Below are 26,162 nucleotides of genomic sequence, written 5' to 3'. Positions count from 1 at the left end.
AACTGCTAGGGGAGGGAGGGGCATACCTCATCCACAAGGGTACCTGCATGATCAATGTTTATATACCTAACCCTGAATTGTACCCCACATATCTATAATAAATTTTAAAAAAAGTGGAGGCTCACGAACAGCGCCTGGCAGCTGGCAGCGGTCTGCAAAATTCAAGGTTCAAGCACAAGGGTTTCATGCACATGAAAAGTGATCGACAGGGCCTGGTGGAATGCCTTCCCTCAGGACTTCCAAAAAGAGCTCAGGTGACTTGGAAGCAAAGACCAGCACTCACGTTGCGGCTACAGCCTCCTGAGGTCGATCCTGTGCAGGGGTCCATCTCTGAACACACAGTCCCGTCTCCTTCATAGCCTGCTTTGCAAATGCAGCTGCAAAGAAGAGCGCAGCCGTCAGCCCCAGAAGATAAGCACTGACCACCTGGAAGAGGGCCAGGCCGTGACAGCAGGCCGGCTCACGGCTTGGTGGCTTGATGGCTTGCTCTTGTGGAAGAAGCCAGTGTTCAGGGGGACTTTCAGGATCTGTAGTCAGACACAACTGAGGGGGAATCCGGGTCCCAACTCTTAGAAGTTGTGGACCTCGCATGTGTCCCTTAACAACTGGGAGACTTTGTTTCCTCATCTGCAAAATGGATCTACTACCTCCTGCATGAGACTGGGGTGAAGATTAAGTGAGCGAATGCACCAGGAGCATTGAGCAGAGCACTGGGATTCCATGACTTATACTGGCAGTTTCCACTCCTATGGGAACCACAACCTGCCTCTTTATAACTGTTGAGAAATGCTAGCTCTGACCTCTGGTTCAGCAGAAAACAGGTCTACCCTTTCTTCCGTATGACGGTTCTTAAAATATTTGAAAATGACAGTCAGATGAGTCTTTTCCGCTTCCCTTCTCGACCTGTGAATTGATATTTGTATCTATACATATGTATTCCCAGACACAGCGTTCTCAGATGTCTTATTCTGTGTGCTGGCTTAGTTTCCTGACCCATTATTCTTCAGATACTCCTCTCAAAATGATACATGGGATAGTTTCACTATTAAATGTGGGCTATTCACTCATATGTTCAACCAAAATTTTAATTGAGTGCCCTGTGTAGACGCTGGGGACACTGTGTGGCCCAGTCACACCCTCACCTGCAAATTCAGTCATACATGCTTCACAAAAATTAAAATAAATATTGTTCACGGTTCAAGTGGCCTACAGGAACAAAATATGTTGGCTGTAGCCCTAATGAAGGAATAGGTTGATGTATTTCCATGCAACTTGACTTGTCTAAAGTACTATAGTACATGCAGTCCCCAGTGGACCGTCCCCTGTGGATGGTTTAGGAGCTTTTAAGGGTGATTTTGATTTCTTGTGGTTTTTTGCCTCATGCACTGATGTTGATCCTAACTCCTTATGGAGATGGTTTCTATTGTACAACTGTGGAGAAGAGGAGGCCTTGGCCCTGGCCTCATGCAGCCTACACTCTAGTCTAGTGGGGGAGACAGACTGAAACAAGTAAGTAAATTACTTTGCAAATACAAATTAAGAAAAGTGGTGTAAACATAGGACCGAGAATTCCAGACATCCTCTGTTTTCATGGGGTATTTCACTGCCCTTGAACCAGATATTCCTGGAGAGGAATATTCCCTCTGGCATTCTTCTCCCTCAAACCCACTGCAGAATGTTAGACAGTTTAGGGAAACATGGCAATCTACTGACTGAAGACCTAGTTTCCTGCAAGATGCCTTTAACAAGGGAGCTGCTATGAACAGCCTTAGGAAGTAAAGGCGTTTTCAAAGGTTGGAGAGTTGGTGGACAAATAATTCCCTTGACGTGTGATATAATTATAGTTTCCATGATGGAATACCAATGACGTGCTAGCCTTAGTGCTGGGTGATTTTACATTCAGTTCTCTGATCTCCACCACTGCCCTGCTAGGTGTGTGACATCCTCTTTCTTGTACTATTGAGGACAGTGAGGTTCAGAGAGATGAAGCCATTTGCTCAAAGTTTCAAAGCAGTTTGAACTAGCTCAGACCGAGGTCCTTCCACAAAACTCACACTGCCAGCTGGAGAGAACAGGCCTTAGCTGTGGGTTAGCTCCATCTTGGGTTAGCACAGGAGTTGTGTGTCATCAGCGTCTCCTCACAGACCCACCTAGCTGTCCCATTGCCGTATTCACAGGTGGCATGGATGTGACAGAACTGCACGAAGGGCCCACAGGCTGAGGGCTGCTTGTCACAGAATCTCCCCGCCGAGCCGTCTCTGCACGTGCCCGTGAGGCAGGCCCCGTCGCTGTCTATCCTGTTGTCGCACGTCCCGTGAATGCACAGACATTCTGAAAGAGAGGGAAGAGGGGTGCTCACGGCCTGGGAAACAGGCTGAGCATGGAGCCCAAGCATCCTGGAGGACAGGGACCCCCCCGGCTGCCCCTCATCACTCAGCCTGGGGCTGTGCTGCAGGAAGACTCAGGCTGCACCTCCCGGGACCTCGAGCGTTCCTCAGAGTGCTTGGGATGGCCCTTGGCCAGCTTGACTGTCCTACCCAAGAGGAGGGGTGGGTCCCAGGGTCCCTCTAGATGTGTGTGGGTGTGGGAGGAAGATAAGATGCACCGCCAGAGGCCAAGGATCAAGCTGGGCTCGGTGGCTCAGCCTGTCATCCCGCGCCTTTGGGAGGCTGAGGTGAGTGGATCACCTGAGCCCGCAGGTTCGAGACCCGCCTGGGCAGGTGAGACCTCATCTCTACAATAAAATAAAAAAATCAGCCGGGCGTGGTAGCGCGTGCCTGTAATTCTGGTTACTCGGAAGGCTGAGGCGGAAGGATCACCGGAGCCCAGCAGGTCGAGGCTGCGGTGGCTGGGAGCGGCCACTGCCCTCCAGTCTGGGCGACAGAGTGAGACTCCAACTCAAAAAAAAAAAGGCCAAGGATCTCCATTTTCAACCATCTCATGATGGAGAGTTTAGCCTGGAAGTTTCTCGTCTTTCATGAAGATATTCTGGAATAAACAGAAGAGATTTCTCACCCTGGCAGGGCCCCGATGCCCAGTGCGTGTTTGTTTTAACTCTCTGTCGCAGCAAACCAATGATAACTAATGGGTGTCACCTGAGCCAGTAGGCTTGCGACCTTCCCTGGGCAACTTGGCGAGACCTCGTCTCTACAATAAATAAAAAATTAGTCAGGTGTGGTAGTGCGCGCCTGTAGTTCTGGCTACTTGGAAGGCTGAGGCGGAAGGATCGCCGGAGCCCAGCAGGTCAAGGCTGCGGTGGCCGGGAGCGTGCCACTGCCCTCCAGCCTGGGTGACAGAGTGAGACTCCAACTCAAAAAAAAAAAAAGATAACTAATGGGTGTCATCTGGGCATTGGCTCCATCTGAGGCACTGGGTCAGCCTTTCACACACAACATTAAAACTCACCAGTCTGGCTAGACTCGGTGGCTCAGCCTATAATCCTAGGATGTAGGGAGGCCGAGGCGAATGGACAGCCTGAGCCCACAGGTTCGAGACCAGCCCGGGCAACTTGGCAAAACCTCATCTCTACAATACATAAAAAATTAGCCGGGCATGGTAGCACACGTCTGTAGTTCCGGCTACTTGGAAGGCTGAGGCAGAAGGATCGCTGGGGCCCAGCAGGTCGATCCCAGAAGGCAGGAACTTTTCTTTTTTTTTTTTTTGGAGTCAGGGTCTCACTCTGTCACCCAGGCTGGAATGCAGTGGCAAAATTATGATGATCACGGCTCACAGCAGGCTTCACCTCCTGGACTTAGGCTATCCTTCCACCTCAGCATCCCAAGTAGCTGGAACTACAGGCACCCACCACTGTACCCGGTTAATTTTTTTATTTTTCTCTTTTATGTTCGTAGAGACCAGGTTTTGCTATGCTGCCCAGGCTGGTCTCGAATTCCTGGATTCAAGTAATTCTCCCACCTCAGCATTCCTAAGTGTTGGGTTCTAAGTGTGAGTTGCTGCACCTGGTCTAGGTACTTTTATAACCCCCATTTTCCAGATGAGGAAACTGAAACCCAGAGAGGTGAAGCAAACCGTCCAACTTGCCACTAAGTTCCCAAGTAGAGACTTGAACCTGGGTTTCCAAGTCCATTTCTGTGAATGCCTGAGTGTAAACACAGCAGATCGTTATATTAACTGGCATTTCCACACCTGCTACCATTTTCTGGGGTTTTTTTTTTTTTTTTGGTATTAACTTTATTCTATTTTCTGTATAACTTTAAGTATATAAAGATTTATTTCCACAGGCAGAAGGGTAGAAGTCACAGGACAATCTCTTTTCCCACCAAAAAGTTACATATTTTGGTAAGTGTTTGTCCTAGAGGGAATAAACTGAAATTGACATTAGCAATGCTGTGCAAGATTCTTACATAAATCAAGACCTAAAACCAGCCTGCAGTGGAGAGTTTCGTTCTCCAGGCATGACAGGGAAAAGGAGGCAGTGAAGATGGGTGACAGGCACCAAGCAGGGAAGGAGAAAGGAATGCTAGACTCCTTGGAATGGTGTGTTGTTTTTCTTTTAAAATCATCTCTGAAGGAAGGTGCTAGGCAAGAATCCCAGAGAGAGAAAGGTCTAAGACTCCTTTAACTTGGATAAAAGGGGCACTGCTACAGCAGCTGGTACCAGAGAACCTCCTATCTCGTGGTACAGGCAGACCCAGGATGAAACGCAGAATAAAAGGAATGTTTATGGGAAACAGTTTTGCTTAGAACGCTAGATGGCCAAGCCTCAGCCTTTGGTCCAGTGCAACCCTTGCCTTGCTTATCAACACTAAAAAAATTAGTTAGGTTAGAGGAACCATCTGGAATCACACCAGTTTCTGCTACCTTCATACTTACTGTTAGAAAAAGATTATTTCGAACATTCTGATCTGTTAATTCCTGGGACTATTTCCCAAAGGACTGTGGGTAGAATTACTCCCAAAGCTGAAAGCTAAAATGCACCAGTCCGGGTCTGTAGTTCCTTAAGAATGGACTGGCGGTATGGTTGAGCTGATATGGAAAACTTGGCTGAGCTTGGTGGCTCAGTCTGTAATCCCAGCACTTTGGGAGGCCGAGGCAAGTGGATTGCCTGACCCTGCAGGTTTGAGACCAGCCCAGGCAACTTGGCGAGACGTCGTCTCTACAATAAATCTAAAAGTAACTGGGTATGGTAGCATGCACCTGTAGTTCCCCCGGCTACTTGGAAGGCTGAGGCAGAAGGATCGCCAGAGCCCAGTGGGTCAATGCTGGGGTGGCCGTGGGCATGCCACTGCACTTCAGCCTGGGTGATGGAGTGAGACACCAACTCAAAAAAAAAAAAGAAAGAAAGAAAGAAAAGAAAAGTTGCACCTTCCTGCTGAAGATCAACTGACCTGCTATCCCACTCCAAATCTCAGCCTGAGGTATATTTCAATGAAGGAAGGTAGTTGTGCTTCTCAGAACAGAGAAGCAGTTTAAGAGCAGAAAGAGGAAATCTAGAAAAGAACTGTCTTGATACAGATTTATCCCATGGTGTGAAGGGAGGGCAAAGAACCCAGTGGCACTTCACTTATCTAGCAATTTCTGTCACTATGGTGACCAGCTTCGCCCATTTCATAGGATCTTGAACTGCTCAGCAACTGGAAACTCATTAAAGTCACTGCCTTCTGTAGGAATGAGGGCGTTCACCTCAAGAGATTTGGCGCTATTTCACAATCCAGGGAATTCTTACTCAGATAAGCGTGGCAGCCATCTGTTTTGTTGATGGAAATAATACCCTCTACTTGAACTTTGACATCCCTACTATTGATTATCTCCACAATGACCACCACATCATCAAATACCAGACCAAGTTTCTTACAGTTATCTGCTGTAATGGAGTTAATTTTGCCCTTGATTTGCAATGTTGTCTTGACACGCTTGTATATGTAAGCCACCTATTTCAGTTCTGTGTCATTAATCACCGGGTTGGAAACATTCTCTTGATTTTCCACTCTCCACTTCTTGCCCTCCAGTGCAAGTAGAACTGGCTCCTTCTTTGTAGCTGGCTTGGGGGACAGGTTCTTTTGGGGTTTCCATGCAGAAAATGACTTGGGGTCACCACATACTGGACCACTCTGAGCCTTTAGGGAGGGTTCTTGTGGTCTTCCTGTCATCAGATACATGTTTCAGGGCATGTGTGATGCTCTCCCTGATTAATCTGTGCAAACAGTGCTGAGCGGGAAGCAGAGTCACTGGAGCCTGAACTGCTGGGGGCTGTGGGAAGAGGTGGGCCTGGTGGGGGAGAGGAGGACCTGATCCAGCAGAGGGTCCAGATGGCAATTCACTTAGTTCTTTTGTCGCAGGTACCGTTTTGCTCCAGGCGAGTCCGGTGGTACAGAACTTCTTAATGCAAGCCTGCAGCTCTGTCCATAAACTCAAGTAAGCTTTGACCCAGTCTATGTGCTTCTTATCCACATCTTTGTACTCCCTGAGGACTCGGTTTGTATAAAACACGGCAGCATCATTCATTTCTTTCATAGGGGCCAGACTTGGAGCCATAGCCACCCAGCCCAGGGCCTGGATACTTTCGCTGCCAACTGACAGGTGATTGAATACTTGCTGCCTTGGTTCTTCTCCCGAAAGGTTATCACTTCTTGGATCAGTTCTGAGATGGGCGCCAGTAAATCAGAAAGCTTATTGCCTGCTGGCTGCTGGCACTGAGAGGTTATAACCCAGAGAGCTCACTCCAACTTCAAACCTGTGTGGACCAGCGCCACATGTTTCTGCATGGTTCCCCCAATCTCTTTACTGATCTTCAAGTTCTCTGCCATAGGACTGGCAATCAGCGAGTCAGATGCTTGCACATATGCAGCTGGTCCTTTTGAAGGACTGTCTCCGTATTCATGGTGCATGTCAGAGGTGTGGGATACTGCCTCTGGGTGGCCCACTGCCTTCTCCAATCTTTCTACCAGATTTTGCATGTAAGTCATAATGTACCACTTCAGATTTCTGCCTCATCTGGGGACTGCCAACACCTGCTCTCCCCTGTTATTATTTTCACCTTCAGTTGTTTCATTCACTTTTTTTTTTAATTGAGTTGGAGTCTCACTCTGTCACCCAGACTGGAGTGCAGTGGCCGCTCCCGGCCACCGCAGCCTCGACCTGCTGGGCTCCGGCAATCCTTCCGCCTCAGCCTTCCAAGTTGCTGGAACTACAGGCGCGCGCTACCAAGCCCGGCTGAGTTTTTGATTTATTGTAGAGATGAGGTCTCGCTGCCCAGGCGGGTCTCGAACCCGCGGGCTCAGGCAATCCACTCACCTCAGCCTCCCAAAGGCGCGGGATGACAGGCTGAGCCACCGAGCCCGGCTTGTTTCATTCACTTTTGATGACTGGTATTTAAAAAAGATTTGCAACGTGTGTGGGCACATGACTCAGCCTCCCAGCACGTAGGTAAATGGACACAAAGATTCTCAGAGGAAGATGGCAGGAATTTGAAATACAATTGGAAATGAGGGAATCCGGGGTTTTGTCCCAGAAGGGACTGATGGGAGAGGAATGACCGCGGGCGTGCTTGGAGCCAATGTCCAGGCGAGAGAAGACAGACACTGAGAGAGGAGGCTGCAAGATTGCATCGGGGTTGAAAACAAAAAAGACTTTCAGACAATTTTAGGCAGAGCTTAATTTGCAAGAAACAAGACCCCTGCCTTGGACCGTGGGCAGCCACAAGAACAAATGAGAGGCTTTAGAGATGAAACCCAACGCCCCTCCAGTCTCTGCATCCTGCCCACTGCCCCTCTGCCCCACCCTCCACCCGAGCGTTTTGCCCACCACACCTACTGCCCTCCCCCACAACTCTGTGTCTTGCCCACTGCCCCTTCCTGCCTCCACGTCCCCGCCTGTCTCAGACAAATGCCAGCGTCCTCCGGCCTTGAAATAATTCCCTAATTCTTCTACTTTGAAAGTCTAATTTGGCAAAAGAAACACTGGAATGGGATTCAGCAGCCCTGACCCTGCTGTGCTCTGGCGGATCAGAGGCCAGTAAGAGTAAGAGGGAAGGGATGTGTGTTTGGTAAGGAAGGTATGGAGCTAGTAGGGAGGTCACAGGAGCTACTTTGGTTGGGGATGACTTGCTGGGTGCAAGCTCTGTGACAAAAGCCCCGAGACAGTCCTGTCAACGACCTATCAAGTAGGTCCCAATATTATCTTCATTATAGTAGGGGAAGTGGAGAGACTTTTTCTAAGGTCAGACAGTCAGTACGTGGCAGAATGAGGACTTTAGGTTGGTCGGATCTCACAGCAAGCTGTCAGCTTAGAAATTTATACCTGAAAATATGCACATACTTATCCAAATGTGCACATCATGCATTCTATTTAAATTTATTTAAAGCACATAAATACATTTATTTAAAGTATATATTGTACTTTCTAAGATTGCATAACTGCATTTTTTTCAATGCCCATTGTTGTGGAACTTTCTACAAGTTTTACATGCTTCCTGACATGTATGTCCCTATACCTAGAATTTTCAGCAACAGCAATGATAGATAATAATAGCTTATTATTACATACAAGAGCATATTTTTGGCACTTACTATGTACGGGTGTTTTTCTAGGGCAAGTGTTTTCCATCAGTGACCTGCCCTAACCTTACAAGGCACTTACTAATGTTATCCTCATCTTCATCTGACAGTTGCAGATAGAGGAACAGCCTGAATTGTACTGAATGAATCTGTGTCTTGGTACAGAACCTACCACTGCCCCTTCGTGTATGTGAAGGAACCTTGAGAAAATTTCCAAAGTGTGGTCTCTGGACTAGCAATGCTGGGATCTCCTGGGAGCTTGTTAGAAAAGCATAATCTCAGGCCCCACCTGGGCCTACTGAACCAGGAACCTTCAGGTGGGGCCCAGCCTCTGGCATGTGCTATCCTTGGAGAACCAGAGGTTAAGAAATGCCCTGTGACTACAGCACACCCCAGCAAGGGAATCCAGCAAAGGCTGCTGTGGTGCGAGGGGGAGCCTTGCTTACAGGTGGGAGAAAATGCTGGAAGCGCCACTTACTTTTGTCGCACCGAGGTCCGTATTTGTTGGGATCAGAGCAGAACTGACACTGGGAGCCTTGGAAGCCATCCTCGCAAATGCATGTCCCGTTGCCGTGGAGGCCGTCTACACACTGGGAGCAAAGTCAGGCCCCGGGGTCGTTAGGAAAACACACAGACGAAGGGGCCCCTGATGATTTCGTCTCAGGGCCTGCCTTCCCTGAACTCAGATTCATTCTCCCTTGAAAGGAATCTTTGAGACTCCTTGAGGAAAGCAGAGGTGTGTTGGCATCAGGTAGAGTGCTATCAGCATTGACTGTGGTTACCTTCCCAGCCTCTGCCCAATAGCACTGACCTCCCCCTGTTCTCTTATTACATGGTATCCCCACGGAGGGCTGTGCAGGTTTTCTTTTTCCTGGAAAGAGCCATCTTGTAGATGTGGATTTATGAAACACACAGATCAGTAATTTCCTCATGGGAATCACAACTGCTTTTTGCCTTCATTTGCTTAGCTTTGACCTTCAAGCTAGATGAATGAAATTTTGGCCTTTACATCTTACTAAGTATTGCAGATCGGTTCAAAAATGCAATCGCTAGGCTGTGGGTGGTGGCTCGTGTCCGTCATCCCAGCACTTTGGAAGGTTGAGGCAGGAGGATTGCTGGAGCCCAGGAGTTCATGAGCAGCCTAGGCAGCATGGCGAGACCCTGTAGGCTGCTGTGAGCTGTGATTGTCATGATTATGCAACTGCACTCCAGCCTGGGCAACAGAGTGAGACACCTACTCAAAAAAAAAAAAGCAATCACTTGGCAGGGCTTCCCCTCCCCCACTTTAAGTTTCATAAAATCTTAGTCCTGAAAAAAGGCTTGGAGAGCAAGGCAGGTCAACCCTGACATCTCCCACAAGAAGAAAGGGAGGCCCAGGAGCCTTGTTGAGTCCAAGGTCTCACAGTCAGCAATTAAGAAGGAGAGACTGGAAGCAACATGAAACATGACAGGACTCTTTCTCTCTCTACCTCCCTGTCTCCATATCAAGATTCCTTCTACTGAGACGCCTGTTCTATCAGGAACTGATGGTTTTTTTTTTTTCCTTCCTGGGAATAGTGGCTGGCATTGTATCATTTTTTGATTTAGAGGTTTGAAAAATTACTGCTCTACTTGAGAAAGGTCAACCATTAGCATTCCTGAAAAAGTGTGTATCAGGGACTGTCCTTCTCACCTGTCCATTTCCTGAGCATGGATTCGAGAAGCCTCCTGGACACTGGCTGCAATCGGGCCCGTAGAAGCCTTTGCAGCACTTTGGGATCTGAGAAACAAAAGGCACATTGGTTGTCCTTTGAAACCCTAAGTACCACGCCGATGTCTCGGAGGAGATGCTTTTTAATTTTCAAGATTATAATAAACCGTGTTAGCCCTTCTTTGTGAACTTTTGCTTTGACAGATGATGGCATGACTAGTACCCAGTCATCTGGTCACCACAGATCTATGGGGCCCCTCCCGTGGTGCCAGCCTGGCTCCAACATGGACAGTGGAAACTCACACTCAGAGCCAACATTCTAAGTTGGGGAAGAGTTGACAAGTCCACTTAAAAAAAAAAAGAAGTCATTTTAGAGAATGGTAAATGCTAGGAAAACAAGAGCTATAGTACAGCAGTTGTAGGTAGGGCCAGAATTCGGGGGCACTGTGGTTTGGGTGGTGACAGAAGCGGTGACAGTTAATGCAGAATTGGAAGATGAGTCAGCAGCAAGGAAACCTGGAAGAGCGTTTGGAGGAAGGGACTGACAATTGCATGCTCTGAGGTAGGCATGAGGGCAAGAGGCAGGTGAGAGCAGGGGGGGAGGGCGGGCCACATGGGTGAAGTGTTCAGCGTGGGCTCTGTGTTAAGGGGGAACCACGGGAGGGTGTGATGCAGGGAAGGTGTGGCCCGGCCACTGTGTAGAGAATCCACCTTTTCCCCTGCAAGAAGACACCACCAACATCCCATGGGCCACCTGTGACTACACAGACCCTGGAGCCCAAGAGCACGGCCCTGGGACTGCCTGTCACACACGCCTCACCTGCACGGTGGCATTACAGTACCGGGCACAGCCGCTTTTCATGGTCCTTGTCCTGTAGATACATCTGTGTGTGAAGAGTGCCTGGAAGAAAGCCAAGGGGGGAAGCATCGTGTCTGCACTCCAAGGGCCTTGGCATTACTCAGCCTCGACAAACACGTGCTGGTCTACTTCTTCTCACCACTGATGGCAGGAAAGAGGCTGGATCTACCGGCACACTTGAGTCCAAGTCAGAACTCAGACACCCTCTTTAGGTTGTTGCCTTGTTGGGAAGATACAGGCCTGGGTTGCATAGTCTGTGGCCTGTCACACCATGGCAGACATCTCTAATTGATCAGAAAACACTTTCTATTCACTCTGGGTTGGCCTGGACTCCCTTTCAGATCTACAGCCATCCCTAAACTCCTGTAGAGAAATTTCAGAGCCAGTGAAGAGTCTATCTCTGCTTTGTGGAAAGATCCACCAAACAAAATAGCGACGGGCTGAGTGTTTCTTTTAGGAGTGGGGGCAGATGAAGAGTCGTCCTTACACTCTCCAGCCACCAAGGCCCACTAGTAAGGATCTAGAACGACCATTTACTGAAGGTTCCTTATGGGCCAGACCCATCCCATGTATGAGTTCATCAACCTTCAGCTCCATCTGGGTGTTCTTCATGTCTTCTACAGATATGGACACTGAGGCCCAGACAGGTTAAATCATTTTTTCTAAGAAATATTGCTAGTATCAGGTCCACAGGCTGGGTCTTATCACATGAGCAAGTCATATAGTCTCTGTGGGCCTCCGAAGCCTAATCTGTGAAGTGTGACAATAATGCTGATGTCAAGTTTTGCTAGAAGAATTTAGTGCCTGGCTCTAATTTTGCATTAGATAACCACTTTTGTATGTCAGACTCACCCCTTCACCGCAGGCTGTTGCTCAAGAAGAGAGCAATGAGACCTTCCTAGGCTGCAGAATCCTACAATCTTAGGTGTATAAAGGAATTCTGAGGTCACTGAGAAGGGGACACCACAGTCCTCTTGCTGGGTCTCAGGAGAATGAACCAGGTGAGGGTCATAGGATCGTGGGAGGAGTGACCTTGCGTGAGGCACGCTGTGTTTCCTCGCCTTAGTTTCCCGGTCATGTGGTGAGGACGCTCGTCCGCCTGCCTGTGGGACTGCTACACGGAGCAGGAGAACAGCATTTGGCACACAGCAGTCGCGGTGACACCAGGTGGCGGGGTCTCATCTTCGCCTTCCTCTCCCCCTCCCTGCTTGGCAGCACCCTCAAGGACCTGGGGTGATGGCGTCACTCAGCAAAATACATGTCCGAGCACCTGTGCCTCTTTGATTTTAATGATTACTAGAGCATTAGGATTACAGTAAAGAGAGCATCGCCTTCCGTAATGACCAAGTCTAGCGTTTCATAAAACTTCGGGTTGGAAAGTTCTTTCTTATTATGAACTTACAAGCAGAAATTTCTGTCATCACTTGCACCTTGGAGCACTTTGCTTTTTGCCACCAATAAAGTACTTGGTATATGAGTTATAGATCACTGTACGGCTGTCTGTTTTCCTTTTGAGATGGAATGTTTCAAGACGAAAACAACAAAACGATATCTTGCTCGGCCCTATGCCCCTGAAACCAAGCACTCTGTGTGATGTATGATTACATCCTCTATCCACACATGTTGCCGATAGCTCCAGTATCATTTTCCTGATGTCTCTTGTATTTCTGTCCAGAAGGCTGAGTAGGAAGAGCAAATGCAAACACTGGCTTTTATTTGAGAAGGAAAGTAGGGAGGGACCTTTTCTGAGTGGCTATTCAATTTAGGTATTGGTTGTGCACCTTTATCTACATTAATCCTAGTATTATTACTATTACAGGTGAAGAAAATTAGAGTAAAAAAGTTGAACAACTTGGCTTGGGTCAATGAACAGATACGCCAACACAGGCCTGCGGGCTCTCTTTCGACCATCCCCAGGTAGCAGGCTGAGAGCACATCTTCTATTACCCCAGCTGCAGTTAATATATTTTATTGTTTATTTTTTTAACTTATTAATTTTTTTTTGTTGAGTTGGAGTCTCATTCAGTCGCCCAGAGTGGAGTGCAGTGGCTGCTCCCGGCCACCGCAGCCTCGACCTGCTGGGCTCTGGCTATCCTTCCGCCTCAGCCGTCCGAGTAGCTGGAACTACAGGTGTGCACGACCACGCCCGGCTAATTTTTGATTTATTGTAGAGATAAAGTCTCGCCAAGTTGCCCAGGCGGGTCTCGAACCCGCGGGCTCAGGCAATCCACTCATCTCAGCCTCCCAAAGCCCTGGGATTACAGGCTGAGCCACCAAGCCCGGCTATAAATTTTTTTGTTTTGAAATTGTGGAGCACAATTCAGGGTCGGGTACGCAAATATTCATCGTGCAGGTACACTTGTTGATGAGGTGTGTCCCCCCCCCAGGGAGATTTCGACTACTGTCACTCCCCTTTCCTCCTCCCCCACCCCAGTTAATATATTTTAAAGAAGAAAGGTAGACCATTGAGAACCACGTGGTTTCACAACGCTGTCACACTCACTGTGCGCTCCGAGTTGGGAGGACATTTGCTCCAGTACACCAGGGAACAGCTTACGCAAGTGCCCTGAGGAAAAGACAGTAGGTCAGCCCAGGTGTCCCTGTGAGAGGCAGCAGGGGGGATGGCCCTGTCCCTGGCTTCCTGCTTCCCTCCTCTTGAAGGAAGCACCACTCCTGTCGCTCTGCTGCCCCCAGGGAAAAGAAGTGAAGTCCTTATTGAGGTGGGGTAGGTTGGGAGAAGCAGCTGAACCTGCTCAGGGCGGGCCCCTCTTCTCCTTCCATCAGCGCCAACCTGTCTGCAGGCCGCAGGCTTCTGACCAACGCTCTGCATGCAAGGAGACACCTGCACCTTAGGGGACACTGCAGTTGTCCGCCTATGCCAGGGACCGAGTATTAACTTTGGCCCCAGACTTAAGAATGCTCTCCAACTAGCTTAGCGGCAATAAGACTGAACACGAAACTTCTGCTTTTCAGTCTCCAGGACTCTCCTCCGCTGGTTCTGATTCAGGAGGGACAGAATGGCGTGTCTCCAGTCTCTCCAGATTTGCTCTCTGACCTTTTCCAACTAGCTCTGTGCCCCAGTAGGAAGACATCTTGCCTGTGTCCAGCTGATTTTGTCCAGTGTGAGTCACCAGAAGGCTTGTGGAAGGTAGGAGAGTGAGGCCAAGGATTTCTTCCCTGCACCCTCTCTGCCTTGGCACCATCCCTACAGCTCCTGGTGACTGTCACCTCTTCCACTCTTCCTGCTCTCCTGGGCTCAATGTCTCCAGGCCCTGATCCCAGGCTCTTTCGTCCTCAGTGGCCATGGTTTCTTGCCATCACTTCTCCCTGTAAACTCCAGCATAACTTGTTGGTTTCCTTAGCCCTGGCCACACCCCTGCAGGAGCTTCTTCATGAAAGTCTCTTCATTTGGACTATCACGGATAAATTCTGTCTCCTGCAGAGATCCTCGCTAATACAAAATGGTATTATCAGACCTCTAAAATCCAAACTTACATGCCCAAGGGCAGCTATGGGTTCAGCTTGGTGAAAATTGAGACTTCCAAAAGGAACTTGCTGCTCCTACTCTTTGTTGGTCCTAAATACTTTACAGAGAATGTATTTAGACTTTTAATGGACTCAATCATAACTGTCCTAAACCACACAGAGCAGACAAATTGGACTTTAAACCTAGAGAAAAATAGCACAGGAAGGGTTTATTCTAAGGCAGCTATTGAGAAGGTCTTTTCCCTCATGGAACTCAAATTCTTTGGGTTGCAGCTCAAAGCCACATCTTGAGTCTGTCCTGCGAGAGGTGGAGAAAAAGAAAAAGCTTTTGAATAGTCAGAAACAGAACAACCCTGCCCCAAGGTGGCACTTAGGGTGCCCTCTCCCTCTGCAGAACTCCTTCCAGGAACCACAATGGCAGCCGCCCAGTGTCGGAAGCTTTCAAGCTCATTTGATTGTTGACTGTTAGTCCCTTCCTCCGTTCTGCAGAGGCCCTGTTTTCCCTCTGTTTTCATCTTTGGACTACCAGATGAGCCTACCCTCTCTGGCATGTTCTGGTCCTCACCTCCATCTAAGCCAGGTGGCACACCTTCAGATGCTTAAGATTTCCAAAGAATGAACCAAACATAAGCCACTGCCAAGGACTGACTAGACATGACTACGTTTCTGTCTCTATTAAAGAGGGTGCTCAGAATGGTATCAAATCTCCCAGATGGTATGTGACTGGCACAGAGGACTAGCCCAGTCCTCAATAGCCCACAACATGCTAGAGTCGTCACATCAATTAAAACATCTGGAATCAGGGCCAGGCTCAGTGACTCAACCTGTAATCCCAGTACTTAGGGAGGCCGAGGCGAATGGATTGCCTGTGTCCTCGGCTTCGAGACCCACCCAGGCAACTTGGCGAGACCTCGTCCCTATAATAAATCAAAAATTAGCCGGGCGTGGTAGCATGCACCTGTAGTTCTGGCTACTTGGAAGGCTGAGGCAGAAAGGTGGCTGGATCCCAGCAGGTCAAGGCTGTGGTGGCCAGCAGTGTGCCACTGCATTCCAGTCTGGGCGACAGAGTGAGACTCCAACTCAAAAACAAAACAAAAACATCTGGAATCAAAAGAACCCGCCACAGTCTTATGCCAGGTGCTTAGTAGTTATTTCCAGCCTTCACAGAAAGAAGAGGTTATCAAAAAACAAACAAAAGTCAAATGAATAAAATGGGGCCATTTTTCCTCATTCAATTCCCATGTTCCAAGGATATGGAAAAGAAAGACCCAGATCTGTTATTGCTACAATTGGGGTTTATGGTTTCCATGGGAACTGAACGATTGCATGCCCCGCAGTAATGGAATTGGGGGGTGCTTTGATTAAAACTGGCTGAGCCAAAAATTTGCTATGGAAATGGGAAAGGCCATTAGAGTGTACTGGTACTCATGGGAAAAATCGCCGGATTTTCAAAAGAGACTGCAGAAAGATGGTGACTGGCTAGGCCAGAGCATCTCCCTGAGAAGAACTTCTATTTTAAGCCCCTCTTAGAGGGAGTAAGGCTATGGGCCTGGGGCAGGGGAAGGAAGAGGTCGGAGACCGATCTTAAATCCCAGGGAAAGAAACCCTGATCTGATCCCGGAGCTCTGGAGTAGTGGGTTAAATAGTGTCTCTCCAAAAACGCTGTCCCCCTGGAACCTCAGAATGTGATCTTATTTGGAAATGGGGTCTATGCAGATGCAATTGGTTAAGGTAAGATGAGGTCATGCTGAATCAGGGTGGGCCCTAAATCTAATGGCTGTATCCTTACGAAGAGAGGAGAGACACAGAGACACATCAGGGCAGAAGGCCATGGAAGATGGAGACAGAGACAGGACGCAACTCCAGCCAAGGAAGACCAAAGGCTGTTGGGAACTACCAGAAGCCAGAAAGAGGCGAGGATGGATTCCTTCCCAGAGGCTTCGGAGGGAGCAATGCTCATCTTGGCTTTTGAATTTGGCTTCCAGAACTGTGAGAGAATAAGATACTATTGTACGAAGACTCCCAGGGGGGGAATTTGTTGCGGCAGCCCTAGGAGGATAATATTCCTGGGCAGCGTCTACCTTGGTTCCAAGTTTGTGAGATGGGACCTCAGACCCACCTGTGTCTTGATGAAGACAGAAGCCCTTCAGGGTCGAGGCTCCTGTGGTAAAACTTTCCTCATCAGCTTCCTCAGAGTTGTGTGGAGTGGGATGTTGTCTGCTCTGGGGAGCTGTTTTGGGGTTCTTGTTTATTTTTCTACTCTCTCTGTTTTTTTTTTTTTTTTAGAAAGCAAGATTTATTGAGAAGACAGAAAAGCTCCCACAGTGGGAGGGAACCCGAGGGGGTTGCCTGATTTTTCTACTTTTCTTACCAGTTTTAATTCTCTCTTTGTTTCATCACATCGATGGGGCAGTATTGGGACAATAGAGGGAGGAATGAGAACTCCAGACAGTGTGTAAATTCGGCCATTTTTGGCAGCGACTTCAGTTTCTTCCATTGCCACATCATTTGCCAGAATCTGTCCCTGGAAAGAAGCAATGACATCCCTCATTCTGCATGGCAGGAGTACCAGCAATTCCCAGACCTGAATGGTAGTAACCTCACTGAAAAAATTCTCAAGGTCACTTAACTTCACTGGGGGAAGGGTGCCGTTAGAAGGGTTTGGCTGACAGGGAAAGACTGAATCTGTTCAATGAATTCTGGACTAACACCAGGCAGGGCTGTCCTGGCAGAAGGGTCCTCGCAGGTGTGGGGCTGAGGATAAGGTACAACTATTCCAGCTCTATAATACATCAGCTGTGAGACCTTGGGCAGATTGTTTGATCTCTCTGGGGTGAAATGGGGATCCATTCATTCAAATACATGTATTGACCTTGAATTATGCGCTGCCTTAGGAACTGGGGATTTATCAATGAATAAACAGATAAGCTCCTGCTTATGTCCTAGTGGAGGGAGCAGAAAATGAACCATCGAACAAAGATGTCTGGTTTCCACTTTCTCCCCAAACCTGCTCTGCTCCCCCTGCGATATTAATGGCAACTCCATTCTTCTGACAGCTCAGGCCAGAACCCCAGGATTCCTCTGTCTTCACCCCCACCCAATCCATCAGCAAATTTTGCTGAGTCTGTTTGCAAAACACACCCAGAATTCCACTTCTCACCACATCCCTGCCACCTCCCTGGTCTGTGTCACTATCATTCTCCAATTCCTGCAACCGAATCCCCTAACCGTCTCCTAAAACATGTTGCTGATCCTGTCATTTTTCTGCTCAAAATACTCCAATTGCTGCCCATCTCCTTCAAAGTAAGAGGCGTTTTCTTGTCCTTTCCCCACTTCCTGGACCACATGTGACTGGACCCCACCTCTCCTCCTCCTCTCTCTTTCTTTTTTTTTTTTTCTAGTTGGAGTCTCACTCTGTCACCCAGACTGGAGTGCAGCTCCCGGCCACCGCACCCTCGACCCGCTGGGCTCCGGTGATCCTTCCGCCTCAGCCTTCCGAGTAGCCGGAATTACAGGTGCGCGCTACCACGCCCGGCTAATTTTTTGATTTATTGTAAAGATGAGGTCTTGCCTGCCCAGGCGGGTCTCGAACCCGTGGGCTCAGGCAATCCACTCACCTCAGCCTCCTAAAGGTGTGGGATTACAGGCTGAGCCACCGAGCCCGGCTTCCTCCTCTCCTGCCCTTCTTCCTTTTGTTCCCTCGGGCATGCACCTCACTGCGAGTTTGCAGTTACTGTTGCCTCTCTCTGGAATGCCCTTTCCCCTGATGTTCACAAGGCTTGTTCCTCCATTTTCTCAGGTCTTAGATGTTTTCTTCCCCGTGAGGACTTCTGGGCAATTATCTGAGATGTTGGCCCCATCCCCACTTTCCGTCTCCCTTCTCTGCTTTGTTGCTTTGCTCCTTAGCACTGACTGCTCTCTAATATATGACATATTTGCTCATTTAACTGGCTTGTTGTCTACACCCCTATTTACTAGAATGAAGGTTCCATGCAACCAGGGACTTTTGTCTGTCTGTTCATTGATCTGTCTTGCGGAGCTAGAATGGTGCCTGGCACACAGTAGGCACTCAATAGATAACTGTTGGAAGGATGAGATCATCACCATCAACATCAACAGTGATTCCACAGGAGACATCATCTCTCTGCTGCCAGACTTTCGCTGAAATTGCAACCCCAGAGAGCTAGCCAGAGTAACACTGTCTTCTTTTGAGTTTTTTAAACAGGTCATGCTCCCTCCCACCTCAGGGTCTTTGCAGATGCTATCTTTTCTGCCTGGAGCTATGCGTTCTCTACTCAAAGTTCATTCTACTTCAAAGCCTGGCCAAGGCATCACCTCCTCCCTGAGGCCTTCTTGGCTCCAGACTTTCTCAGCCTCCTCCTGGCATGGACTCTCACAGACCCTGAACCTCCTCTTGGAGACATTCATTACAATAGTTATTCGAGAATTAGCTGATCGCCTTGTTGGTTTTCCCTGCTAAGATATGAGTCTTTTTCACTGCTTTATGCCTAGCATCCAGTGTAGACCTTCAAATGCGTGGCTACTCAGCAGATATTTGCTGAAAGAAGGAACAAATGCATGAAACAATCACGAAGGTGGGAAGCCCGTGAGTTAGTGCAGAGACAGGGTAACCTGATGACGAGTTGTCATCACCAGAGCAAAAATGCATGTGGGTGGTGACAACAGTGGTCAAGTTGTCACTTACGCTGTCGGTGATGTTGAACTGGATGACCTGGTTCGCCATGCTCCTGATGCGAGGGCTGGAGAGGAGGGTGGCCACGTCCAGCTGCAGTGAGAAGGGGACAACAGACAGAGGCATTTGGCCCACATGCAGGCCCTGAGTTCTTAAAGTCCTCACTGGAAAGGGCATAACATGATAATGGGTGTTTTGGTATTATACGTTTTTGAGGCTTTGAAGACTTCTCTGATAACGGACTCATTATTCATGGCTGAGGGATCACTCAGGGCTAAAAGACAAATGTCACACATTTTCTAGCACCAAGACATTGGAATTCAAGACTGAGTCAGAGATCTTGAAACCAGGGAAAAAGCAGTAGCAGGATAAGTGAGACCGACCTGGGTAAACGGGACAATGTGGTATCTGACGAGTTCCAGAAGCTTCCGAGATCCCTGCAAAGAAACCAAAATGCTCCTTTAGCCAGTGAAGAAAGCACAACATTCTCCCTCTTGTGGGAGCCTCTTCTAATGACTTTGAACACTTAATTAAGAAAAATAAATGACCCATAATCTCTTTATTGGGAAATCCAGGGTGAGAAAAACCCCATTTTCAAGATAGCTAACGCTCACCGAACTCCCACTCTGTGCAAGAGGCTATTCTTAAAACATAATGTGCACACCTCATTTAGTCCCCTTGCAGCCCTGTGAGGTGGGAACTGTTATCACCCATTTTATGTGTGATAATACTGAATTTCAAAGACATGTCCAAGGTCACACACAACGAATTCAGGCTATGAGCAAAGGATCAGCCCAGGCACTCAGCCAGTCGCCCCGTCACCTCTCTGAATGTCTAAGGCCATGTTCTGGATTGTCTAAGACAGCTTTGATTTTTGTTTCTGCTTCACTTGCTCCATAAAGAAACATGTTTGTCAGACAACACACTGGTCACTTGGGAATGCACAGCCTCAGGGACCGTGATCGCCATTGCCTCCCACAACAAGGTCACCTTTCTTTCAAAGCCATCTCCAAGGTTTCTCATGCTCCAGAAAACTGAAGCAGCAGAGGAGGAAAAGAGGGTCCTGGCCCCACAGAGGGGGCTATAGGCAGGACGAGCAGTCCCTGCAGGGTGCCATGGAGGGGAGTGACAGAGCGGAGGAGTGAGGAGATCTCTGTCTTTGGGGAAAGCAGGCAGTGGCTGGGTAGAAAAATAAATGACCCATAATCTCCCTGCTGGAGTTACATGCTTCACAGCCCTCAAATTCTGCTACTTAAGTGGCACGTCGTCCCTCTGGCTTGGGAAGGAGAAGGATCATAAATCAAGATCCTAATAACCTCTAGGATGCTGCCTGCTCTCGGGACATGTTCTCACAGCAAGAGGTCCCAGGCTGAAAGAAAGCCCTACTGAGTCAGAGGTCCCCTCACCCAGCCTCTCTGCATTGAAACTTGGTCGCTGTACGACCAAACGAGCTCCCTACCCTGGCTGGTCTGGCACAACCCTCGTGGAACCCTCTTGGGCTGGTAGCTCTGTTCACTCTCAGAAGTGTCCTGGGGTGGATAAATTATATGGCTGCCCTATCTATAAGACAGTAGCATTGTGTCCAGGGCAGGGTTATCAGTGAGAATGCTGGAGTCGATCACCAGTTAGCCAGCCCTGGAAGTGATGCTTTCTGCAGCCCTGGTACTGTTATGATGTATCCTTGAGCAAGTCATTTAGCCTTTGGTCTCAGTTTCCCCTTAGGGCTACTCCATGGAATTCAGAAGTGGAGACTTGCAGGCAGAAGTAACATTATGACATGCACTGATGCTCAGTGGCAGATGGGGTGGGACAAAGTGGAGACTCTTGGGAGATGGTAGTCCAAACTGGATCTGACTCCTGGATGGCAAGGGCTGGGTCTGTCTGGCTTTTTGATCACTGTATCCTCAGCTAGCGCAGTAGGGGGCACACAGTAGGCTCTTCGTGAACATTTGTGCCAATAAATTAAAAAGAGGAGTTAGGGGTCCTGGGGTGAGCACTGATCTGGACCTCAGGAACCTGGGTGCTAGTCATAGTTCTGCTTGTGTGTGACCCTGAGCAAGCCACTGAGTCCCTGAGTCTGTTTCACCTGTAAAGTAAAAGGCCTGGTATGGAACCCTTCTGGCCCTTTGATTCTATAGGCTAGCATTGATCACCTATCGATCCACTTCCAAAGCCTCGATAATTCACTGGTGCTGAATTCTTTTAACAAGAAACAGGAGAATGATAGAGACAAAGGAACTGATCAGCGTCACCCCCATCACTGCGTGTGCCTGCCTTCTCTGGTTACGGGGTGTGGGTGCCATGGTTCAGTTGGAATTCACTCCAGTAGGGTCAGAGTGACAGGACATGTCCCCCAGGTGCTGCAATTATTGAACAGCCCTTGGTGTATGAGCTTTCCTTTATGGGGACACTTAATTTCCTCCCTGCTGTTTTAGGTTAAAAAAATTTCCCAAGTCCCTTGTGCCAGAGGCAGAAAGAGAGAGATTGTCTACAACATTGTTCATCTGACCTTGAACTCTATAAATTCACCTGCCTTTTCTCATTGTACTTGCAAGGTATCTGAATTGGCAAGGGCAAGTCTCTTGCGCTGCTTGCTTTGCTTTCTGTCTAGTTCAGTGATGAAAGCCATAAACTGAGGCTTGTAATCAGAAGCTGTGGTCTCTGAGGGGATGGGATGGTTTCTAGACTGAAATTTTGCTTCAGGGAGAAGCAGAAAGCCAGACTGGAAGAGAAACAGAATCCCTACACCAGAACCAAAAACCTTTCTAATGAAACTGGTATATTTTCCATTTCATTGGCGTAGCTGAAGGGGACTCTCGTGTTTTCAGTTGAAGTTTTCCCCTGAAGATAAACCTAAAGAATACTACCAAGAATGGAGAGAGAGGAACTTCTTATGGGAAACTGAGAAATTTTGACTTGCACAGGCTGTGGTGTCTGAGAAAGAGGCAGAAATGATTGTTCTACTTCTCACCTATAAATCGAAGTGTAAAAGCCATTTGTAACTCAGAACAAAGAGACCTGAAGTTTTATATTCTTTATAGGCAGAAAGATAGCGCCTTTGAGGGAAACAAGACAGAGCCAGGAGCATTAGCATGCATTGACCAGGTTCTATGGTGTAAATATTCTTACCAAAGGCTAGCTTCAAGCTACCAATGTGACTCCATTGAACAGAGTTGGGAGGAGATACACACAGTCTACTTTTGAGAGCCTGAACGCAGCGTCTCCAGTCCCCATTAGAAGCAGTTGCAAGGGAAGAGAAAGAATATAGTTTTCTGAACAAAGGTGCCTGTCAAATAGCAGGGAGGTTGATTTTTTATGTCCTATTTTAGTTAAAAGGGTTTATTCTCATTTTAAGTGTACTTGATTGGTGCCTGAGAGCTGCGAGCTGCTTTATTATTTTTATTTTTAACAAATCTGTATCATATTGGAAGTTACACACTCAGGAATTGTAATAATTTCCCAGTGGGGGCAAAACATTACTTTTTAAGCTCGCTTTAAGAATGAATGTGAGTTCTAAAGGGTTTTTCTGCAATAGCTAGGTTTTAGAAAATCTGAGTATGATTCATATTTTTAAAATAACATCCTATTTTGGAAGACTCTGGGAGGTCTGGCATTTTCTATGGAAACCTGTAGCAAATCTTTTCAAATGTTGAACATCTGTTGATAGTGTAAGAGATTACCTTCTGATTTACCTCCTTGATACTTTTTTTTAAATCCCAAATTTTTTGAAAGCCAGATATTCTTGTGGATACCTAAAAGTATTCTAGAAAGTGGTGTATTTGTGTAAACCCCTAAACCAAATGGTCAACAAGTTTCAGGATCCCCAAAACAGTGTAGACTGGGACCACCTGAGTTAGGAAGTTGGTGATTACCAGCATGTCTGTTTCCAGGCCTCATCCCTGTACTGCTAAATCAGAATGCTTTGGAATCTGCCTGTTTAACAAGCTTCGTGGATGACTCCTGACCACACTGAAGTTTGGGAATCACTATTCTAAAGAGTTGGACATCTCTCCTGGGAGGAGCATGAGGCCTGATTAGGCAAGCATCAATTGGGAAAACTGGGTAAATTATATTGAGGAAGGAAATCTCAGAATGAAATAATGACAAGAATTGTAAATGCTGGATAGCCAGCTGAAAAACATTTGCTGTTGGTTCTTCAGTCAACCAAAAAAGGAGTTAACAACTCACTGTTGGTTCCTGGTTCCAGAACAGACAAAAAAGGCAGTCAATTATTGCTGTTAAAGAGACAAAACTGTACAATCAATCAGCCAGTTTACAAACATCCGCCAACGTATGCAGTCAATTTGCAAAACTTCTCCATGCCCCACAGACAAATCCCCTGGTCTACCCTGAATTCCAGCACAGTAGAATAAATGCTGCTATTTAGTCCTGGCTTCTTTGCAGACAGCAGATCGCAAACAGTTGCTCTCACTGTTGTCCTGCTCATTGAGCTGCTCACAACGTATCTTCCCTTTAATAAATCTACCTTTCTTAATTCATAACTGTCTTGGTGAATACTTCCACCCCCACAACTCTGGCCTACCTAGCCCACCACATATGGCATCCCCTTCTCTGCCAGTTCTGTATAATCACCACCAATCTATATGAAGTCACTGCCAAGATAGTGGCATGATTTCAGGGCATTGGAAGAAAACTTGTGGTCCTTCATGTAACTCCACCATTTGACATTCTAATGAACAAAATCCCATAAGTAGCTATTCTCCTCTTCAGGTTAAAGCTGCTATTTTGGGGGAAAGGAAACACTTTAAATTCTTTTAGTCATTTATACTCTGGTGTGAAGGAACCAATACTCTTTTTAGAGGGGAATGTGAGAGAATGAAAGGCCCATGGTCTATAAGAAAAGGGTTATTGTGGAAAGAGATGAAAGCAATGAAAAGAAAGGCCAGAGCATCTATAAATAACATTTATTCCTTTTAAACTTTAGCCTGGGCCTGGCCATGGATGGCCTAATTGAGGCTTTATTCTCTAGGTGGTTTTAGAGTAACAGGAAACATGAAATATTGGTTTGACCACTACGAAATATTAGAAGAGCTAGGACAAATCAAACTAATCATTTAGACCTAAGGTTGCAAATAGATTTTCTTGCCTGTGCCAAGTCTAATTGACTGATCATAGCTACTGGGAACTCTATTGAAGAGTATGAAGCCACATCCATGCTTAGTTTCAGATTGACTAGTTGTAATTGATTAGTGATGTCTGCCTTGATAGTGGAAGCGTATGTGGTGAGACAGATGCTGCTTATTTGCAATGCCTAGTTTAGAAAAAGCCTGTACAGACACCAGTGGAGGCAGTGATGCTGACTTTGATGCTATCAGAGTAAATGGAGTACTGTACCTCTGGAGAAAGAAGGTAATCGAGAGTGCCGTCCTTCATGTTATTCAATGCCTCATTACTTGGAACAAAAATGGTATATGGTCCACCAACCCCATCTTCATCTAAAGCATGTCCCACATTGGTTTCCTGCATTTGAGAAATAAAATTTTGTTTCTACAACCTATGCTGGACAGATATTTGAAGAAAGTATTTTTAATGGACACCCTGCTGATTTTACAAAGGTCATGATACAAGCAATTTTCAGAAGTTCCTGAAAAGCACATACCTCTAGCAGAGATCTGAACTTGCTATATCTTGGTTGTAGCATTGCCATTATGGTTTGCTAAAAAGAAACATTTTGTTTAAAAATCAATAAAAAGTAAGACGGTTAAATCCTAACATTAAAGACTGATAACAGAGTTTATGCATAAGTTCTTTATGTAAAAGAATCTAGTCAACTGCAATGCATTTTATGAATGTTTGCTGTTATTCAAACAGTAGTTCAGACTTGCATGTTCTGAAGTAGGATTTGGTGTTCATCAATAGGTTGGAGGAATTACATTTCATTGCAGCCACAACTACCCTCATCCATAAAGGGCAGTTTTCATGACAATAAGCTTGCACGACAATTGGTCACTGGGCTGAGTTGTAAAATGTGGTCATAAAAGAGGTTGAAAAATTCAGATCTTTCCCATACACACCAACTGTATCATATGCCTTTCTTTCTTTCTGCAGAGATACTCAGAATTCTACTGAAAACAGACAAATCACCCCATCTTCTCTCTGCTTGAGATCCTAGTACAAAGGAAGGACAAGCACAGGGTGCTGGCATATACTCTTTTCTTGGATGTGACTCTTCAAGAAACAAAGGAGGATGGATTTGGGTTGACATCATGTTCACCTGAATATCTCACCTCAGTGTTGCTTTCAAATGTGGGTGCTATCCTGTCCAAGGCTCTGTCGAGGATGTGCAGGAGTCCGTTGGAAGCAATTATGTCCCCTTCTATAATTCTTACCTTCTTTTTGCCTCCGTAGAGTTTAAGCTTTAGTTGATTGTCCTAAAGCACCAAAGAAAGAGAAAACAAAATGAATGTGGTATCCTGGAAGGAGCAAACACTGGACTAGAAGTCAGACGTCCTGAATCCTTGGGTGCTGTTGCTTATTGGCTGTGTGATTTTGGATAAGTCACTTAATCTAAAGTGGAGATGAAGGCATCTGTTTGGTTAACCTTACAAGGTTTTCATGAAGATCAAATTAACACAACTATCATGTGTTGAATATGGATAAGGCATTATAAAGCTCTCCTCTAATAGATTACCAGCTCTGTTAGGGCAAAACTATTCAATTTACTGTAAATCCATCCCCTGCTTTAGTGTATTCCACAGAGAAGATGCATAATAAAAAATATTTGTTGGATGAATATCTTAATCTAATTTCTTCTTCCATGTGACTCTTTTTTTTTTTTTTTGAGTTGGAGTCTCACTGTCGCCCAGACTGGAGTGCAGTGGCCGCTCCCGGCCACCGCAGCCTCGACCTGCTGGACTCCGGCGATCCTTCCGCCTCAGCCTTCCAGGTAGCTGGAAC

The 26,162-nt window shown here is 47.1% G+C and overlaps 1 protein-coding gene and 1 pseudogene across 1 annotated transcript in view; both read right to left on the bottom strand.

The window, feature by feature from the left end:
* STAB2 (stabilin 2) overlaps positions 1–26,162 on the bottom strand; it is a 139,393-nt gene that overhangs the window by 106,385 nt on the left and 6,846 nt on the right. Inside the window, exons 5-16 of the mRNA XM_008058203.2 lie at positions 25,493–25,636; positions 24,865–24,921; positions 24,600–24,725; positions 19,628–19,681; positions 19,257–19,337; positions 16,923–17,075; positions 13,569–13,631; positions 11,027–11,107; positions 10,189–10,275; positions 8,995–9,106; positions 2,151–2,331; positions 284–377 (exon numbers count right to left, since the gene is read on the bottom strand). Coding sequence (XP_008056394.2) covers positions 284–377; positions 2,151–2,331; positions 8,995–9,106; positions 10,189–10,275; positions 11,027–11,107; positions 13,569–13,631; positions 16,923–17,075; positions 19,257–19,337; positions 19,628–19,681; positions 24,600–24,725; positions 24,865–24,921; positions 25,493–25,636 — 1,233 coding nt within the window. The remainder of the gene's footprint in view (positions 1–283; positions 378–2,150; positions 2,332–8,994; positions 9,107–10,188; positions 10,276–11,026; positions 11,108–13,568; positions 13,632–16,922; positions 17,076–19,256; positions 19,338–19,627; positions 19,682–24,599; positions 24,726–24,864; positions 24,922–25,492; positions 25,637–26,162) is intronic.
* On the bottom strand, positions 5,369–6,926 carry LOC103260547 (annotated as a pseudogene).

This window comes from Carlito syrichta, unplaced genomic scaffold, assembly GCF_000164805.1.
Source record: "Carlito syrichta isolate Samal-C Ts95f unplaced genomic scaffold, Tarsius_syrichta-2.0.1 Scaffold89693, whole genome shotgun sequence".
NCBI lineage: Eukaryota > Metazoa > Chordata > Mammalia > Primates > Tarsiidae > Carlito > Carlito syrichta.
Note: the sequence above shows the minus strand (reverse complement) of the source record. Positions and strands in the feature narration are given on the sequence as shown.